General features: G+C 38.7%; 1 protein-coding gene across 7 annotated transcripts in view; it reads left to right on the top strand.

The window, feature by feature from the left end:
- Positions 1-17,989, top strand: part of PDE1A (phosphodiesterase 1A) — a 394,734-nt gene that overhangs the window by 333,367 nt on the left and 43,378 nt on the right. For all 7 annotated transcript variants that reach the window (XM_027556059.1, XM_027556049.1, XM_027556069.1 and 4 more), the window contains 3 exons: positions 9,985-10,066; positions 12,124-12,244; positions 13,570-13,715. In XM_027556059.1, coding sequence (XP_027411860.1) covers positions 9,985-10,066; positions 12,124-12,244; positions 13,570-13,715 — 349 coding nt within the window. The remainder of the gene's footprint in view (positions 1-9,984; positions 10,067-12,123; positions 12,245-13,569; positions 13,716-17,989) is intronic.

A 17,989-nucleotide genomic window follows, 5' to 3' on the forward strand; every position in this document is an offset into this window, starting at 1 on the left:
GTTAAGGAAGAGTTAAAATAATTAGACATAACTCACTTATTTTATTGTGCTTTGCAGATACTACTTTTTTTGTTTGGTTTTACAAATTGAAAGTTTGTGGCAATTCTGCATACAGCAGGTCATCGTGACATTTTTCTGACAGCGTTTGTTTACCTCATGTCTCTATGTCAGGTTTTGGTAATTCTCACAGTCTTTCATGTTTTTAATTTTTTACTGTTATATATATTTGTTGAGGTTTCTCTGGTGGCTCAGTGGTAAAAAACTCACCTGCCAATGCAGGAGATAGAGTCTCAATCCCTGGGTTGGAAAGATCCCCTGGAGAAGGAAATGGCAACCCACTCCAAGATTCTTGCCTGGGAAATCTCATGGACAGAAGGAGCCTGGCAGGCTACAGTCCATGGGGTTGCAAAAGAGTCAGACACGACTCAGCAACTAAACAATAACTCAGTGGCTAAATATAACAATGTATTTGTTATATATATTTTCACTATTACTATATGTGTTATTATTATATGTATTTGTTATATGTATTATATGATCAGTGACCTTTGATGTTACTATTGTAATCATTTCGGGGTGCCACAAACCACTTCTATGTAAGAAGGTGATATTAATTGATAAATGTTGTTTGTGTTCTGACCACTCACTGACTAGCTGGCCATTCCCCTGTCTCTCTCCTTCTCCTTGGGCTTCCCTATTCCCTGAGACAGGACAATATTGGAATTAGACAAATTAACAATCTTATAATGGCCTCAAAGTGTTCACAGGAAAGGAAGAGTTGCATATCTCTCACTTTAAATCAAAAGCTAGAAATGATTAAGCTTAATAGAATATATGCGTTAGTCACTCAGTCATGTCTGACTCTTTGTGACCCCCACGGACTATAGCCTGCCAGGCTCCCTTGTCCATGGAATTCTCCAGGCAAGAATACTAGAGATTCCCTTCTCCAGGGGATCTTCCCAACCCAGGGATTGAACCCAGGTCTCCCATACTACAGGAAGATTCTTTACCATCTGAGCCATCTGGGAAGCCCAGCTTAATAGAAAAGGCACATCAGAAGCTGAGATGAGCTGAAAGCTGGGCCTCTTTTGCAGATTAGCCAAGTTGTGGATGCAAATAAAAAGGTCTTGAAGAAAATTAAAAGTGCTACTGCAGTGAACACATGAATGATGAGAAAGCAAAATAGTACTGATATGGAGATGATGTATTATTGATATGGAGAAAGTTTTAGTGGTCTAATTAGATCAAAAAAGCCACAACATTCCCTCAAGCCAAAGCCTAATCCAGAGTAAGGCTCTAACTCTCTTTAAATCTATGAAGCCTGAGAGGGGAGGAAGCTACAGAAGAAACGCTCGAAGCTAGCAGAGGCTGGTTCCTGAGGTTAAAGGAAAGAAGCCATCTCTATAACATAAAAGTGTAAAGTGAAGCAGTAAGTGCTTCAAGATACCCAGAAAATCTAAGTAAGACAATCAGGAAGGTTGCTTCATTAAACAACAGATTTTCAGTGTAAGGAAACAGCTTTCTATGGGAAGAAGATGACATCTAGGACTTTCATAGCTAAAGAGTGGCTGGCTTCAAAGCTTCAAAGGCTGACTCACTTGTTAGGGGCTAATGCCATCGGTGACTTAAAGTTGAAGCCATGGCTCACTTACTGTTCTGAAAATCCATAGGGCCCTTAGTGTTAGTCGCTCAGTCGTATCCGTCTCTTTGCAACCCCATGGACTGTAACCTGCCAGGCTCCTCCATCCATGAGATTTTCCAGGCAAGAATACTGGAGTGGGTAGTCATTTCCTTTTCCAGGGGATCTTCCCAACCTAGGTATCAAACCTGGGTCTCCCACATTGCAGGCAGACTATTTACCATCTGAGCCACCAGGGAAGCCCTTAAGAATTATGCTAAGTTTGTCCTACCTGTACTCTATAAATGGAACAATAAAGCCTGAATGACAGCACATCTATTGACAATATGCTTTACTGAATATTTTAAGGCCATTGCTGAGACCCATTGCTCAGGAAAAGATTCCTTTTAAATTATTACTGTTTGTTGGCAATGCACCGGTTATCTGAGAGCTTTGATGGAGATGTACAAGATAATGTTGCTTTCATGCCTGTTAACACAACATCCATTCTGCAGCCATGGATCAAGGAATAATTTCCACTTTCAAGTCTTACTATGTAAGAATTATATTTCATAAAACTATATCTGCCATAGATAGTGATTCCTCTGATGGATCTGAGCAAAGCACTTGAAAACCTTCTGGAAATAATTCACTATTCCAGATGTCATTAAGAACATTTGTTATTCATATAAAAAGTCAAGATACTGATATTAACAGGAGCTTAATAAAAGTTGATTCTAACCCTCAGGGATGATTTGGAGGAGTTCAAGACTTCAGTGGAGGAAGTAACTGTAGATGTGGAAATAACAGGAAAGTTAGAATTAGATGTGAAGCCTGAAAATGTGACTGAATTGCTGCAATATCATAATAAGACTTTAATTCATGAGTTGCTTCTGAAGGATGAGCAAAAAAAGTGATTTCTTGATATGGAAACTATTCATGGCGAAGATGCTGTGAAAATTGTTGAAATGACAACAGAGGATTTAGAATATTATGTTAAGTTTATAATAGTTGATAAAGCAGTGGCAGAGTTTGAGAGGGTTGACTTCAATTTTGAAAGAATTCTGCTATGGGTAAAATGCTGTCAAACACCACCACATGTTACAGAGATACCATTCATGAAAGGAAGAGTCAATTGATGCGCCACATTCATTGTGTTCTTATTTTAAGAAATGGCATAGCCACCCCCAACCTTTAGCAACTACCACCCTGATCAGTAAGCAGCCATCAGTACTCAAAACTCTCCACTAGCAAAAAGATTACAATTCACTGAAGACTCAGATGATGGCTAAAATTTCTATCAATAAAGTATTTTTAAATTAAGCTATGTATATTGCTTTTTAGGCATAATGTAAGTACACAATTATTAGACTACATTAGACTACAGTATGATATAAACATAACTTTTATATACATTAGGAAACAAAAAAAACTCGTAGCTCACTTTATTACAATGCTTGCTTTGTGCTAGGAAACATAAAAACTCATATAGCTCACTTTATTACAGTGCTTGCTTTATTTAGGTGGTCTGAAACCCAACCTAGAATATCTCCAAGGTACGTGTATTAGTTCTTTGTTATGCCTTTCAAAGAAGAAATTCCAACAACCCCCAAGGGAATTGCTGAGACAGACATAAACTATCAGGCCTGAGCACATCGGGCTACTTGAGTTTCCAAGTTGATGGAACCACTTTCTCAACCTCTACCTACAGGCTCATCTCCAAGAAAAGATGCATTGATTCAGGGGCATAACTAAGTTGTTGGCTAAATAATTGAGTTTAGTGGTCTCTGTTCTGCTCTATTCAGTCGCTAAGTCAAGTCCAACTCTTTGCAACCCCAGGGACTACAGCATGCCAGGCTTCCCTCTCCTCACTAGCTCCTAGAGTTTGATCAAATTCACATCCATTGAGTCTGTGATGCTATCTAACCATCTCATCCTCTGCTGCCCTCTTCTCCTCCAGCCCTTCATCCTTCCCAGCATTAGGGTCTTTTCCAATGAGTCAGCTCTTCACATCAGGTAGCCAAAATTAGGAGTTTCAGCATTAGTCCTTCCAATGAATATTTGGGACTGATTTCCTTTGGAAAGATTGGTTTGGTCTCCTTGCTGTCCAAGGGACTCTCAGGAGTGTTCTCCAGCACCATAACACAAAAGCATCAGTTCTTTGGTGCTCAGCCTTCTTTATGGTCCAATTCTACATCAGTACCTGTCTACTAGAAGAACCATAACTTTGACTATATAGACCTTTGCCAGTAAAGTGATATCTCTGTTTTTTAAGATGCTGTCTAGGTTTGTGATAACTTTCTTTCCAAGGAGGAAGCATCTTTTAATTTCATGGCTCCAGTCACTGTTTGCAGTAATTTTGGAGCCCAAGAAAATAAAATCTGTCACTATTTCCACTTTTCCCCCTTCTATTTGCCATGAAGTGATAGGACCAGATGTTATAATCTTAGTTTTTTGAATGTTGAGTTTTAAGCCAGCTTTTTCACTCTCCTCTTTCACCCTTATCAGGAGGTTCTTTAATTCCTCTTCATTTTCTGCCGTTAGGGTGGTATAATATGAATATCTGAGGTCATTGATATTTATCCCAGAAATCTTGATTCCAGCTTGTGATTCATTCAGCTTGGCATTTTGCATGATATGCTCTGCACACCTAGGGCTTCCCAGGTAGCACAGGGGTAAAGAATCTGCCTGTCAATGCAAGAGATGCTGGTTCAGTCCCTGAGTCAGAAAGATCCCCTGGGGGAGGGCATGGAAACCCACTCCAGTACTCCTGCTGGAAAATTCCATGGACAGAGGAATCTGGCAGGCTACAGTCCATAGCGTCACAAAACGTCGGACATGACTGATCACTTACATATACACTCTGCATGTAAGTTAAATATACAAGGTGACAACATACAGCCTTGTTGTACTCCTTTCCCAATTTTGAGCCTCTCCGTTGTTCCATGTCGAGTTCTAACTGTTGCTTCTTGGTCTACATACAGGTTTCTCAGGAAGCAAGTAAGGTGGACTCATATTCCCACCGCTTTAAGAATATTTCACAGTTGTGATCCACACAGTCAAAGACTTTAGTGTAGCAAATGAAGCAGAAGTAGATTTTTTTCTGGAATTCGCCTGCCTTCACCATGATCCGACGAATGTCAGCAATTCGACCTCAGTTCTTCTGCCTTTTCTAAACCCAGCTTGTACATCTGGAAGTCCTCAGTTCATGGACTGCAGAAGCCTAGCTTGAATGATTTTGCACGTAACCTTGCTAGCATGTGAAACGAATGCGATTGTGCAGTAGTTTGAACATCCTTTAGCATTGCCCTTCTTTGGGACTGGAATGAAAATTGACTTTTTCCAGCCTTTTGGCCACTGCTGATATTTCCAAATTTGCTGATATATTGAGTGCAACACTTTAACAGCATTATCTTTTAGGATTTTAATGGCCTAGGGACCTAAAATTTTGCATCAGTCACTTGTCTGATTCAATGCATCAGAATATACATGTATTCAGGAAGTTTTTTTTATTTTTAAAAGTATTTTTTTGGCCTCCTATGGTTAGCATCCTCAAATGAAAGCACAACCTCCAGAAATATATAAATCAGTTGACTTATACAGTGTCTGTTGCTTTTGACCCTGGATTCACTTTAATGAAAAGTAAATGTTCCCTATTCAGGGACAGAGTAAGAAAATTGTTAAGTTTGTCAAACTCATCTTCAGGGATCCTGACTCTCTCTTTACATATCTTTCTCTTTCCCTTAGGAGTCTCCCTTGTCTTCTAGGGTTCCTGGTTCCCTCAGAGTCTGGCTGCAGGGCCCCCTACCAATCTTGTGCTTATGGCCTTTATTCACCCTAAAGAATAAATAACACTTTGAAATATTTATAAATAAATAATTAACTCACCTTAGCATTCAATGTGCTTAGCAGTGGAAGTTTAATATTCTGAATCAATTGTGCAGTACAAGAAGCAAGTATAATATAAAATCTCCTACTTCATCTGTAGGAAGATCAACCCTGCATACGTTTGTCAAATGCCTAAGTGCCATATGAAAATTTTAGCATCCAGCATTTTATGAAATTTAGTTCATGGAAAATAAATCATCACAATGCTTTTTTAAGGCCCAAATGATCATTTTCAGGTCAAGGAATTTAAATGGTATAAATCTACATCTTTTAAAATATCACCAACACTTTAACTAATAAAAGCAATTAGTCATCTTTGTATATGTCAATTAGGAATTTACAGTATAACATTTCCCATGAAGCGTATAAGTAGCTTTATTTCTATTTTAATAATAGTAATGTTTTGGAGAAGGAAATGGCAACCCACTCCGGTGTTCTTGCCTGGAGAATCCCAGGGACGGGGAAGCCTGGTGGGCTGCTGTCTGTGGGGTCGCACAGAGTCAGACACGAATGAAGTGACTTAGCAGTAGCAATGTCATTTTATTTAACAAGCTATTAATGATATTATTCTTTTACTTTATTCTCAACATGTTAAAATAAAATTCATAAGAGTCTTTCAGTCAAGCCCTCATACAGATTGTCTTATTGCTATTTGTAGTCCCAAAGTCTCCCTTTCATTCAGGTTTGAAGCACAAGCCTCATCTTTAACTTATCCCAAGCCACCCCATGCTGCCTACAAATTAATGTTTCAGAAACAGAATTCCTGTTACGTTAATTCCATCTAAGAAATAGAAAGGGAAAGCCAATGCCCTAGTCCATTAGAAGTAAATTAAGTGCTAATCCTTTCTCTTGCAGTTTAACATCATCCAAGATATGCATCAGTTCAGTTCAGTTCAGTTCAGTCGCCCAGTCATGTCCGACTCTTTGCGACCCCATGAACCACAGCAGCCAGGCCTCCCTGTCCATCACCAACTCCCAGAGTTCACCCAAACTCATGTCCCAGAGTTCACCCAAACTCATGTCCACCGAGTCGGTGATGCCATCCAACCATCTCATCCTCTGTCGTCCCTTTCACCTCCTGCCCTCAATCTTTCCCAATATCAGGGTCTTTTCCAATGAGTCAGCTCTTTGCATCAGGTGGCCAAAATATTGGAGTTTCAAGCTTCAGCATCAGTCCTTCCAATGAACACCCAGGACTGATCTCCTTTAGGATGGACTGATTGGATCTCCTTGCAGTCCATGGGACTCTCAAGAGTCTTCTCCAACACCACAGTTCAAAACCATCAATTCTTTGGCTCTCAGCTTTCTTTATAGTCCAACTCTTGCATCCATACATGATCACTGGAAAAACCATAGCCTTGACTAGACACACCTTTGTTGGCAAAGTAATGTCTCTGCTTTTTAATATGCTGTCTAGGTTGGTCATAACTTTCCTTCCAAGGAGTAACCGTATTTTAATTTCATGGCTGCAATCACCATCTGCAATGATTTTGGAGCCCAGAAAAATAAAGTCTGACACTGTTTCCACCGTTTCCCCATCTATTTGCCATGAAGTGATGGGACCAGATGCCATGATCTTAGTTTTCTGAATGTTGAGCTTTAAGCCAACTTTTCACTCTCCTCTTTCACTTTCATTAAGAGGCTCTTTAGTTCTTCTTCACTTTCTGCCATAAAGGTGGTGTCATCTGCATATCTGAGGTTACTGATATTTCTCCTGGCAATCTTGATACCAGCTTGTGCTTCTTCCAGCCCAGCGTTTCTCATGATGTACTCTGCATATAAGTTAAATAAGCAGGGTGACAATATACAGCCTTGACGTACTCCTTTTCCTATTTGGAACCAGTCTGTTGTTCCATGTCCAGTTCTAACTGTTGCTTCCTGACCTGCATATGCATCACACACCATACATACCTCTAATTTGCAGGTGCTTTTGCTATTATGAACTATGATTTTTGTTGTTGTTGTTCAGTTGTTGAGTCATGTCCAACTCTTTGTGACCCCATGACTGCAGCACCCAGGTTCCCTTGCCCTCCAGTATCTTAATGAAGTTTCCTTAAATTCATGACCATTGAGTCAGTGATGCTATCTAACCATCTCTGATTTTTATTAGTTAATATTACTGACTACTGACTATATATTAGGTAGTGTCCTTAAACTTCATATAAATTATCTTAGACAACCTCAGGATAACTCTATTAGACGAAGTTTGCTGGGAGAGGTCACAGAAATTCTTTCTCTATTTTCTGTAAGTTGTGACACAGTGAAACATTCCTGTTTGTAGCTCCTTGGCCTACTAATTCTTTGGTGACCATATCTAGATCTTCCCAAGCAAGTCTGATTTCAAACTTTCTGCCCCTCATAATCAGAGGCATGGTTCAGAGGAATTGCAGCAGAAAATATATCAGTAAAAACTTTAAAGCCACATATTGACATACTGTAAAGATCATGATGAAAAGATGTTAGAGAAAGCAGACAAAGGAAACTGAAGTTCTCAGACAGGTGTTGCCTTGTAACATGGGCTCTGCCACTAAATGCAGGCCACTCCCTTTTGTCCCCTGATCTTAGGACTAGATCGTATGTCCTAACAGTGGTCTTATGGGGCTTCCCTGGTGGCTCAGATGATAAAGAATCCACCTGCAATGTCAGAGACCCAGGTTCAATCCTTGGGTCGGGAAGATCTCCTGGAGGAGGGCATGGCAACCCACTCCAGTATTCTTGACTGGAGAATTCCATCTGTCCTCTCCCCTCTTCGAGAGGATACTCTTGAAGTATCCTCTCTCTTCTTGGAAATCTCCTTGAATGCAAAGAGCCAGTGTTTGATAAACCTTATCATAATTAATGGCTTCCCAGGTGGCACTAGTGGTAAAGTATCCACCTGCCAAAGCAGGAGACACAAGAAATGCAGGTTCTGTCCCTGGGTTGGGAAGATCTCCTGGAAGAGGAAATAGCAACCCACTCCAGTATTCTTGCCTGGAAAATGTCAAGGCCAGAGAAGCTGGGCAGGCTACTGTCCATGGGGTCATGAAGAGTCTGACATGACTAAGCAACTGAGCATGCGGTCACTATCATAGTAAAAAAGTTTTGCCCATAGTAGCCACCTTTAAATCTATTATCTCTTGTGATATTTAGCCCAAACAAAAATGGAGTTCTTTAATATTTGTGCTCAATTAATTTACAATTGATAAGATCACATAGTAAAAAATCATTGATATTTCAATTTTCTCTGATAAGACTACATTAAAATAAGATTTATGCAAACAGTAGCTCAGTTCATAAAGAATTTGCCTGCAATGCAGGAGACCTCGGTTCAATTCCTGTGTCAGGAAAATGTGCTGGAGAAGGGATAGGCTACCCACTCCAGTATTCTGGGGCTTCCCTTGTGGCTCAGCTGGTAAAGAATCTGCCTGCAATGTAGGAGACCTGGGTTCGATCCCTGGGTTTTGAAAATCCCCTGGAGAAGGGAGAGGCTACCCACTACAGTATTCTGGCCTGGAGAATTCCATAGACTGTATAGTCCATGGGGTCACAAAGAGTCAGACACGTCTGAGTGATTTTTACTCACATGCAAACAGAATGCAAGAATATTGAATATGTTCCTCATTACTTGCTGTGGGAGTTTTAGTAAAACTTGGTTTATAGGTAGAAAGATCTTTCAAAATGCTCATACACTTAAAAAAAAAGTGTTTATTTATTTGACTGTACTGGGTCTTAGTTGCAGCATATGAGTTCTTAGATGCGGTATTGGGATCCAGTTCCCTGAGCAGGAATCAAACTCAGGCCCTCTGCTTTGGGAGTGTGGTGCCTTAGCCACTAGACCACCAAGCTGCTGCTGCTTAGTCGCTTTAGTCACGCCCTACTCTGTGCGACCCTGTGGACTGCAGCCTGCCAGGCTCCTCTGTCCATGGGATTCTCTAGGCAAGAGTACTAGAGTGGGTTTTCATGCCCCGCTCCAGGGGATCTTCCTGACCCAGGGATCAAACCTGGGTCTCGCATATTGCAGGCGGATTCTTTACTGCTGAGCCAAGGAGGTCCCTCTTTAGTTTAAAAAGCAGTCCAATCATGAATTATTGATACTGAAGATCTGCTGATATTATTTGGCATTGCAGGGAAAAAGCAGAAAATTCATGAGCTGGATTGTCAAATGCCAAATAACACACCAAGATGACTAGTTTATGGTGACTTTAGAAAATTCCAAAGAACAAAGGTTTATCTCTCTAGAATACCAATGCAGAATCTTCAGGTGCTGAAAATGTTCATGTTATTTTACTTCTGCAATGTGTGCCTTATACAACACATCCCCAAAAGGACACCAACTCAGTAAAGTTATATGAACTTGAATAACAGCTTTTGGTTTTATAATAAATACACAAAGCCAATTAAGAAATAAAATATGCAACTTTTTAAGGCTTTTTATCTAAGCTGCTCTTATCTTAGTTTCTCCATACCAAGTCTATACTAATGGGCGTTTCTTTCTGTAGGGAGATAAAGAAGCTGAATTAGGGCTTCCATTTTCCCCGCTTTGCGATCGGAAGTCAACGATGGTGGCCCAGTCCCAAATAGGTAATACTGACAACTGGTGGTCGTGGAGAGCGAGTGTGAGCCTGTTAGTTTTCAAATGAATACACAATGTTGTTCACTCATGAAAATCCACTCCATATGCATGATAAATTTAATCTTTAGACTGATCTATATGGGGGTGAATGGTAAGAATTTTGAAACGTTCTCACAAAATGAATCAACAGAGCACGGTTAGTAAATAATTGTTATTCTTTTTGTAATCCTTTTATAAAATACAGAGCTTTCTTCTCTTTCTGTGCAAGAGACAGCATTTTTTGTTGTTTTGTTGCTGATTATTTTCTGTAATTTAATTCTTTATATATGGAATAATCCAATGAAAATATTAATGTATCCGTTCTGTTATCACTAAATTTGAATAATATGCCTAATGTACTAGCTCATAGTCTTTTGGGAAAAAAATTCTTAGGATATGAATATGTTAGGGAAACCAACAACAGGAAATTTGTAAAATGATATTGCTCCCAACCTTGTTTATTCTTTTCATTTGTGTTTATGTTGGGAACTTCAAATCCAGCCCATGATTAAAACGTATTATTGCTATTGTTAATATATGAAAATGGTATTCCCTGGGCCAACACCTTCGTTTCTGGCATATATGACCAATAAATGAAAGGCTCACCGCCTTACTGCTGTAGTTGGTCCTGCACCACCTCCTCCAAAGTGGTGATCACCTGTCAGAAAGCTTCTTGCTCTCACCTTTCCCCCTTCCTACCCGTGTTCCAATAGCTGTTTCCCTAACTGCCATAACACAGGTGCCTCTCATCATTTACAAGGTGTGAACATGGCAGGTTAAGGGCCTCTGGGGGCAGACTGAGAAAAATTAAGTTTCTGAGGCTTGTTGCTGTCCTGTAATTGCTGCCATGTTAGTAAAGGTGACTCATTTGACAGTCTCTAGATCCCAAGCATTTAAAACCATAGCCAAAACTTGAAAGAACACCCTGGTGGTCAATTAACATCGACTTAACTTGGAGTCATCAATTAAAACACAAAACTACTGAGGTTTTTTGAATTAAAAATGTACCTTAATATACACTATGGTGAATCCAATTATTTGAAATGGGAATTACTTTATCCAAGTTTCTGATGAATAGGATATTTTTTAAATGTAGATATTTCCCAGGACACTGTCATTTAAAAAGCATCCCCACAGTGTTCTCTTATATTCAGATGATGGTCTGTTGCTTCGTTATGTTTAAGGCAACAAACATTTGATTTCCAGCACCACACTTCTCCTGGGCCCTCGGGTGTTGAATGTACACAGAGCTTGTCTTCTTCTCCACCTAAACCCAGGTAGTAAATGCTCCCTGGAGGACCACGCCCCATTCTCTGTGTGTCATTTTCTAGTTTGATGACTACTGTAAATGTGAAAGTCTTTATGCAGTCCTGACAACTCAAAGTGGTGGGATTAATGCTGTCTCCCAGAGATGTTACTGTTCCCTGACAGATTTAACAGAATACACCCACGCTCTGTGAACTAACATTTTATATCCTGAGAATAATAAACAGCTATATGAAATATTATCTCACTGACAGAAAGCTCTGACTGATATAGTATGAGAAAAAAAAAAAAAGTGGTTGCCTTTCTGTGGCTTGAAAAAACATTTCAACTATTTAGTTTCTTTGGAGTTTGGATATTATTTCTTGTTAGTCAATAACAAAATTCAACAAACAAGTGAAGATTTTGTAGAAAGGAGAGTGATCCCTCTCATTAACAGCGAAAAACAAATAGACTCTGGTTAGTCTGAAATTATTGTTAACAATAATATGAGGCTGAATATTAACAGGAAACAGTACACTTGAGCTAGCAAGTTTAAATTGTATCCCATTTTCACTGCTTGAGAGAGGATTTTGTAGAGCAGTTAAACTCTCCTAAAGATTGTGTTATTGGATTAAAATTAATTGCAAGGGGTAAACTAAGCCAACATTGTAGTTGAAAATTGCTATCAGGAGCATTAGAGACTGAATTATTACTAATTTAGAATTTAGGAAATTATAACACTTGACTTTATTGATATTTATTTATGTTTTTGCTTTTGTAGGTTTCATTGATTTCATAGTAGAACCAACATTTTCTCTTCTGACAGACTCAACAGAGAAAATTATTATTCCTCTTATAGAGGAAGACTCGAAAACCAAAACTCCTTCCTATGGAGCAAGCAGGTTTGATTGTTTTCCTTTTATGTGTCTTTTCTCTTTTACTTATAATTATCTTTATTATTCCTTACATTAAGCAGGAAATTCTTAGAAGAATTACTAGGTAGTATTGCCACCTAATGGCTCTATAATATATTGCATCTGCCTTTGAAATTAGGAACTTGATGTTCCTAATCAAGAAAAAATATCCAAGTTTAATACTAAGGAGTATTACAGAATCGTATTCAGTACTCAGGAGAATAAATATTATTTTAATTTTTATTGAAATGTATGAGTTATATCCTGGATATATTAACATATCCAATCATGGTAAGCAGTTGGGAGAGGGGAATTGTGTTGTACAGCCCACTTGTATATCTAGAAAGATGCCTACTTCAAAGTTAGCCTTTTAGATGACATGAATACAATTGATCTGGATAATGTGTAATAGTAAAGTCCATTTATATACAATTTAAAACATTTCAATCTAGATTTTTTTTATTGGTAAATGTGTTAAAGGATATTATTTAAAACGTCCAGTTGCAGAAAAATTATGCTAAATTCTTGCCCATATGAACATATGCTGCTGCTGCTGCATCACTTCAGTCGTGTCCGACTCTGTGCGACCCCATGGACTGCAGCCTACCAGGCTTCTCCATCCATGGGATTCTCCAGGCAAGAACACTGGAGTGGGTTGCCATTTCCTTCTCCAATGCATGAAAGTGGAAAGTGAAAGTGAAGTCGCTCAGTCGTGTCTGACTCTTAGCGACCCCATGGACTGCAGCCTACCAGGCTCCTCAATCCATGGGATTTTCCAGGCAACAGTACTGGAGTGGGGAGCCATTGCCTTCTCCCATATAAACACATAGCTGTTCCTAATAACATACCAACAGGGTCCTTAAATGTTGCCCTAGTGAAGAAACAGAGGGGATGTTCTACCTGAGAAAGATCCAGGTTAGCCTGGCGATCAAATGATGGAAGGAGGGGCAGGGACGGTTATCTGACTCCAGAGACACCTGGTGTCTCTTTTGTGATGTTCACCAGTGGCCTCACGACTAAGTCAGCTTGTCTCAAGATTCTGCTCCTCTCTTTAGGCCTCACCCACTGCCATCCCCACCCCATAACACATGCTATGGGATTATGACCTGCTGCTCTGGCCCTGTCCACGAGGGGAGGAAGGTGAGCAGCACTGGGCCTAAGCTGCTGCCTTTCCTGCTTCTCCAGCTGGTTTTGTAAAGTGTTTCAGGCTTTGCTTCCTCGTCTCATATTCTGCCCTTGGCATTTTCTGGTTTCTTTGGTGTTACTATTAGCTCAATAATCTATATGTTATCTCATGTTGCTGATTCCTTTAGACGATCAAATATGAAAGGCACCACCAATGATGGAACCTACTCCCCCGACTACTCCCTTGCCAGCGTGGACCTGAAGAGCTTCAAAAACAGCCTGGTGGACATCATCCAGCAGAACAAAGAGAGGTGGAAAGAGTTAGCTGCTCAAGGTACAGTTTATGAGGCCTTCCTCCATCCCTCCCTGTCCTAATGCCTCCTCTGAGATGCTGGATTGTGTTTCTCCCTAGATTTCCTCTTTTACAAAATATGAAAGCTCTTAGAGGTATTTATAATTTGGCTATTCATAAGAAAATTGGTTTGACTGTTAAATATAAAGAAATTCTGCTCTGTGTGTGCCATGTAGGCTGTAGAGGTATTGACGTGGGTGACAGTGAAGTGGATGTGAAGGAAGGCTGGGACAATGAAAGAGTAGCAAAGTTTTACATGGCATAGCATCCTCCTGTCCATTTCTAGAGGTGCTTTTGATCCTGTGTTTCAGCTTTCCAAATAGATTTTGTGTTACACTAGGAAAGCAAGACTTTGTGTCAGAGATTTTTTTTTTTTTCAGTTTTACTAAGTTATTTCTTTGGCTGACAGTTTCACTAATGAGTTAGAAAGGTCATTTGTAATCTGCTACTGAAGAAATATGTCCCTGGCGTATCATAGGTGCTTTAAAGTTATTTATTGAATGTGTTTTTGAATCAAAGAGTGAATGAATAAACTTCGCTTTGAATCTGTTTATTCAGAAGGGAAAACAAATGAACATATTCTCAGAAATAGAAGACAGGAGGGAAACAAGATTTCTGAAACGCCTCCTATGTACCAGGCATTTTACATGTATTATCCTATTTCCTTTTACAACTGTCTTTTGAAGTGGAAAATATTACGCTCATTTTACAGTCTGGAGATAGAAGATCATACAGCTTCTAAGTGCTAGAGTCAAAACTGATTCTCTACCCAAGGTTTTTCCCACTGCATGCTATTATACTGTCCCATATCTTTCAAGAAAGTATGAAATATTTGAGTTGAATATGAGTTAAAATAATATGAGTTGAAATATTTATATTCATATAAAATAATATGAGTTGAAATATTTATATTCAACAAATCCAATAATTCAATTGACCAAAATGCACTCTTCTCTAAGAAAGTTTTAACTAAAATAAACAGTGAACCCCAAACATCAATCCATCACTTAGAATCTATTTGTAATAAAGGAAGCTCTGTGTCAGAATTGGATTAAGTACTACAATTGCTCTCTTTCTAATAAACTTTATTGTGTTGCATACAGAGGTAAATTTTAGATTTGCATGAAGTTCTCAACTTACATTTCTGACATTGAGTAATAATAACTCAGTCCTGCAGGTATAAAATGTAGAACCAAGATTTGAACATAGGAAGTCTGGCTTTAAGCAAATTAAAATCATAGAGCATTTTAATAATATAATTTCCAAGGGTACTTATGTAGAGCATTCGTTTGAATAAAGAAACTTACGTTAAATTTTATTTATAAAATTACATACTTGGTTTCTATTTCCAATGCAATGGTAAACTAGATAAACTTAAAGAAATATGGTGAAAAACAACTAGCAATGCTGGATGAAATATTGCTGAAAAGAAATTGGCACCCGTGGTGAAAATCAAAGTGTTAGTTGTATCTGACTCTGCGAACCCATGGACTGTAGCCCACCAGGCACCTCTGTCCGTGGAATTCTCCAGGCAAGAATACTGGAATGGGTAGCCATTTCCTTCTCCAGGGGATCTTCCTGACTCAGAGATTGAACCCAGGTCTCCAGCACTGCAGGCAGATGCCTTACCATCTGAGCCACCAGGGAAGACCTGGCACCCATAGGACCTGTTCAAATAAAGATAAAACAGAAGTTCAGAGAAATAAAGAAACTCTAGAGACAGGATCTCTCCTGAGGGCATCTGTTTACTGAAGTCATGGGTTTGCAGACTGAATTTACTACCACATTGGGTTTATGCCAGAAGTGCAAATTTGGTTTTACATTTAAAAATTCTATTACTGCACTCATCATCTTAATGATAAAAGAAGAAACATATAAGACCTCAAGAGATGCAGAAAGAACATTCAAGAAAATTCAGTATCCATCCACTTTTTAAATTCAGAGGAACATTCCTAATCTACTATTTTTGTTTTCCCACTTGTGTGGCCTTCATTCTTACTGCTTGAGGTTTCTTTTTTATCCCAATATATTTCTTTATCATTTGAAATATTTGTACTCTATTCCTATTATTTTCATAATTAGAAAATGTTAAATCTAATAATAATAGTAATCAATAATCAATAGTAAATAACAGAAAAGTTAACCAGTAAGTTTACCTTTCCACCAAACAACAGAAAAACCTTAAAACAATTTTTAACTGATATTTTATTTTTAAAAGTTTTAGAAATAGACTTTATATTTAGTAATTAAAATTTAAAACATCTTGAAATTCAAGAGGACAACGTCTTTTTAACATTGTTTTGAAAAATCAAGCTCGTGCAGGAAGACCCCTCCAAGGTTCTTCCTCTGCCAGCCAGATATGTTCCTCAGATAACCATAGGAGAGCTATATCAGACCTTCCAGGTCTATTTGATTGCTGGGAATTTTTTTTGTTAAATCCTGATGGTTTAGCAGTTACTCCAAACTTGGACCACAATCTCAAGCTTGCAAATGTGGGGTTTCCACATTTGTTCTAAACTAAATCCACCACTTTATATTGGAGAAACTGTTTTGTTTTGTTTTTTCTGTCTTATCCCAACAAATTGCATCTACCTGTGACAGCAAAGCTGGTTTCCATTCTCAAGCTGGTGTTGGTGGGGGAGGTTGAGAGCAGTTCCAGGCAAGAAGGTCCAGATTCCTGCCGTTTGTACCAGAATCTCCAGGAATTTTTCAAGAATAAATGCTTCTCAAAGTGTCGTGTTGCCTTGATTAATTTCCAGTGTGATGGAATAATTGCTTTTGTCCATGTTTTCCAATGCTGTGCTTCTTTTCTGTGCAGGCCAACTGAAGTCCTCTCTCTCCACATGGGTTTTGGGAAAATTAAATAAGTTGATTTATATAATTTTCTTACAGGTACCTGAAATAGTAGCCATTACATGAATTGGCTTTTATTATTGTACTTATTCCTTACTGTGCTTCTGCTATGTGTTCTAGGAATTAGGAGTACAGTAAAAAACAAACAAAACAAAACAAAAAACCTAGAGACACTTACCTTCATGAAAGAATTCAACTTAGGAGCAAGATTACAATTTTAAATAAGGTGCATAGGAAAGATTTTACTGAGAAGGTAATAATGTCAAAATACATGAAGGAGGTTAGAAAGACCTATGAGGAGGTCTGGTATAAGGGGTTGGGAAATAAGTTTTCAGACAGAGGAAATGACCAGCACTGGGGGGTGGAGCTTGGCTGACATGCAAGAAATAACAGGAGGCGAATGAAACAGGGAAATTAGGCAAGTGGGAATAATGTAGACATGTGGTAGATGGTAACGTGATGCTGCGTCATTGGTTTGGGTCCAAGAGAGAAAGGAAACCCAATATATTTTAAAGAAGAAAACTAAAATGATACAAACTGAAATTTTAAAAGGATTGCTCTGACTACAGAATGGAAACTATTATGTTTGTTACGTAAAAATGAGAGTGGTGAGAAGGAGGCAAGAAGCTGCTGTTCATGACCCAGAACAAAGATGTGGGCTCGTTACGGGTAATAGTGGTGGAGGGACAGTGTCTAAACTGTGGATACCTGATCCAATAGGCACGAGTGGGAAGGGACAGCACAGAGATTGGATTCTGGATATATTCTGAAAGTAGAACTGGGAGAATTTGTTAATAGATTAGATGTGCCATGTGAAATCCAGAGAAGAGTCGAGAATAATGCCAGTTTTCGGTTTTCTTAAATGTTAACCGTGTATGAGTAAATTTCTATAATCATTTTGCAGAACACTTTGGCATTCTCTAGCAAAGCTGAGGATGCAATGCTATATTTCCCCCAAATCTCACTTGTATGTTTTTACCTTAGAGAGGCTTTTGCTCATGTGCATCAGAAGACATAAAACATTCATTGCAGCATTGTTCATGAGTGCAAAAAACCTAAAAACGGTGGCAAAATGGATTCATAAACTGTGATTCTTATTCATGTTCATACAGCTGTTAATATAAACCTTCATCGTGAATATTAACAGGGATGAAAGACAAATAATATTAAGCAAAATATGCAGCTGCTGTGTAATATAGCAAGACACCATTTATAGAAAGTTTACAAAACTGAAAACTGAATAATAGGTTTTAGAATACACACTAAAGAATGATAGGGGAAAATATTCATCATTGTTCTAGGGAAAGGATGGAGAATTTATTTAGGAGTTAGTAATATTTTATTTCTTTAGTTGAGTTCTAAGTGAACACCGATGTTCATTTGGTTATGCCTAACATACATGC

This window comes from Bos indicus x Bos taurus, chromosome 2, assembly GCF_003369695.1.
Source record: "Bos indicus x Bos taurus breed Angus x Brahman F1 hybrid chromosome 2, Bos_hybrid_MaternalHap_v2.0, whole genome shotgun sequence".
Taxonomy (NCBI): Eukaryota; Metazoa; Chordata; class Mammalia; order Artiodactyla; family Bovidae; genus Bos; species Bos indicus x Bos taurus.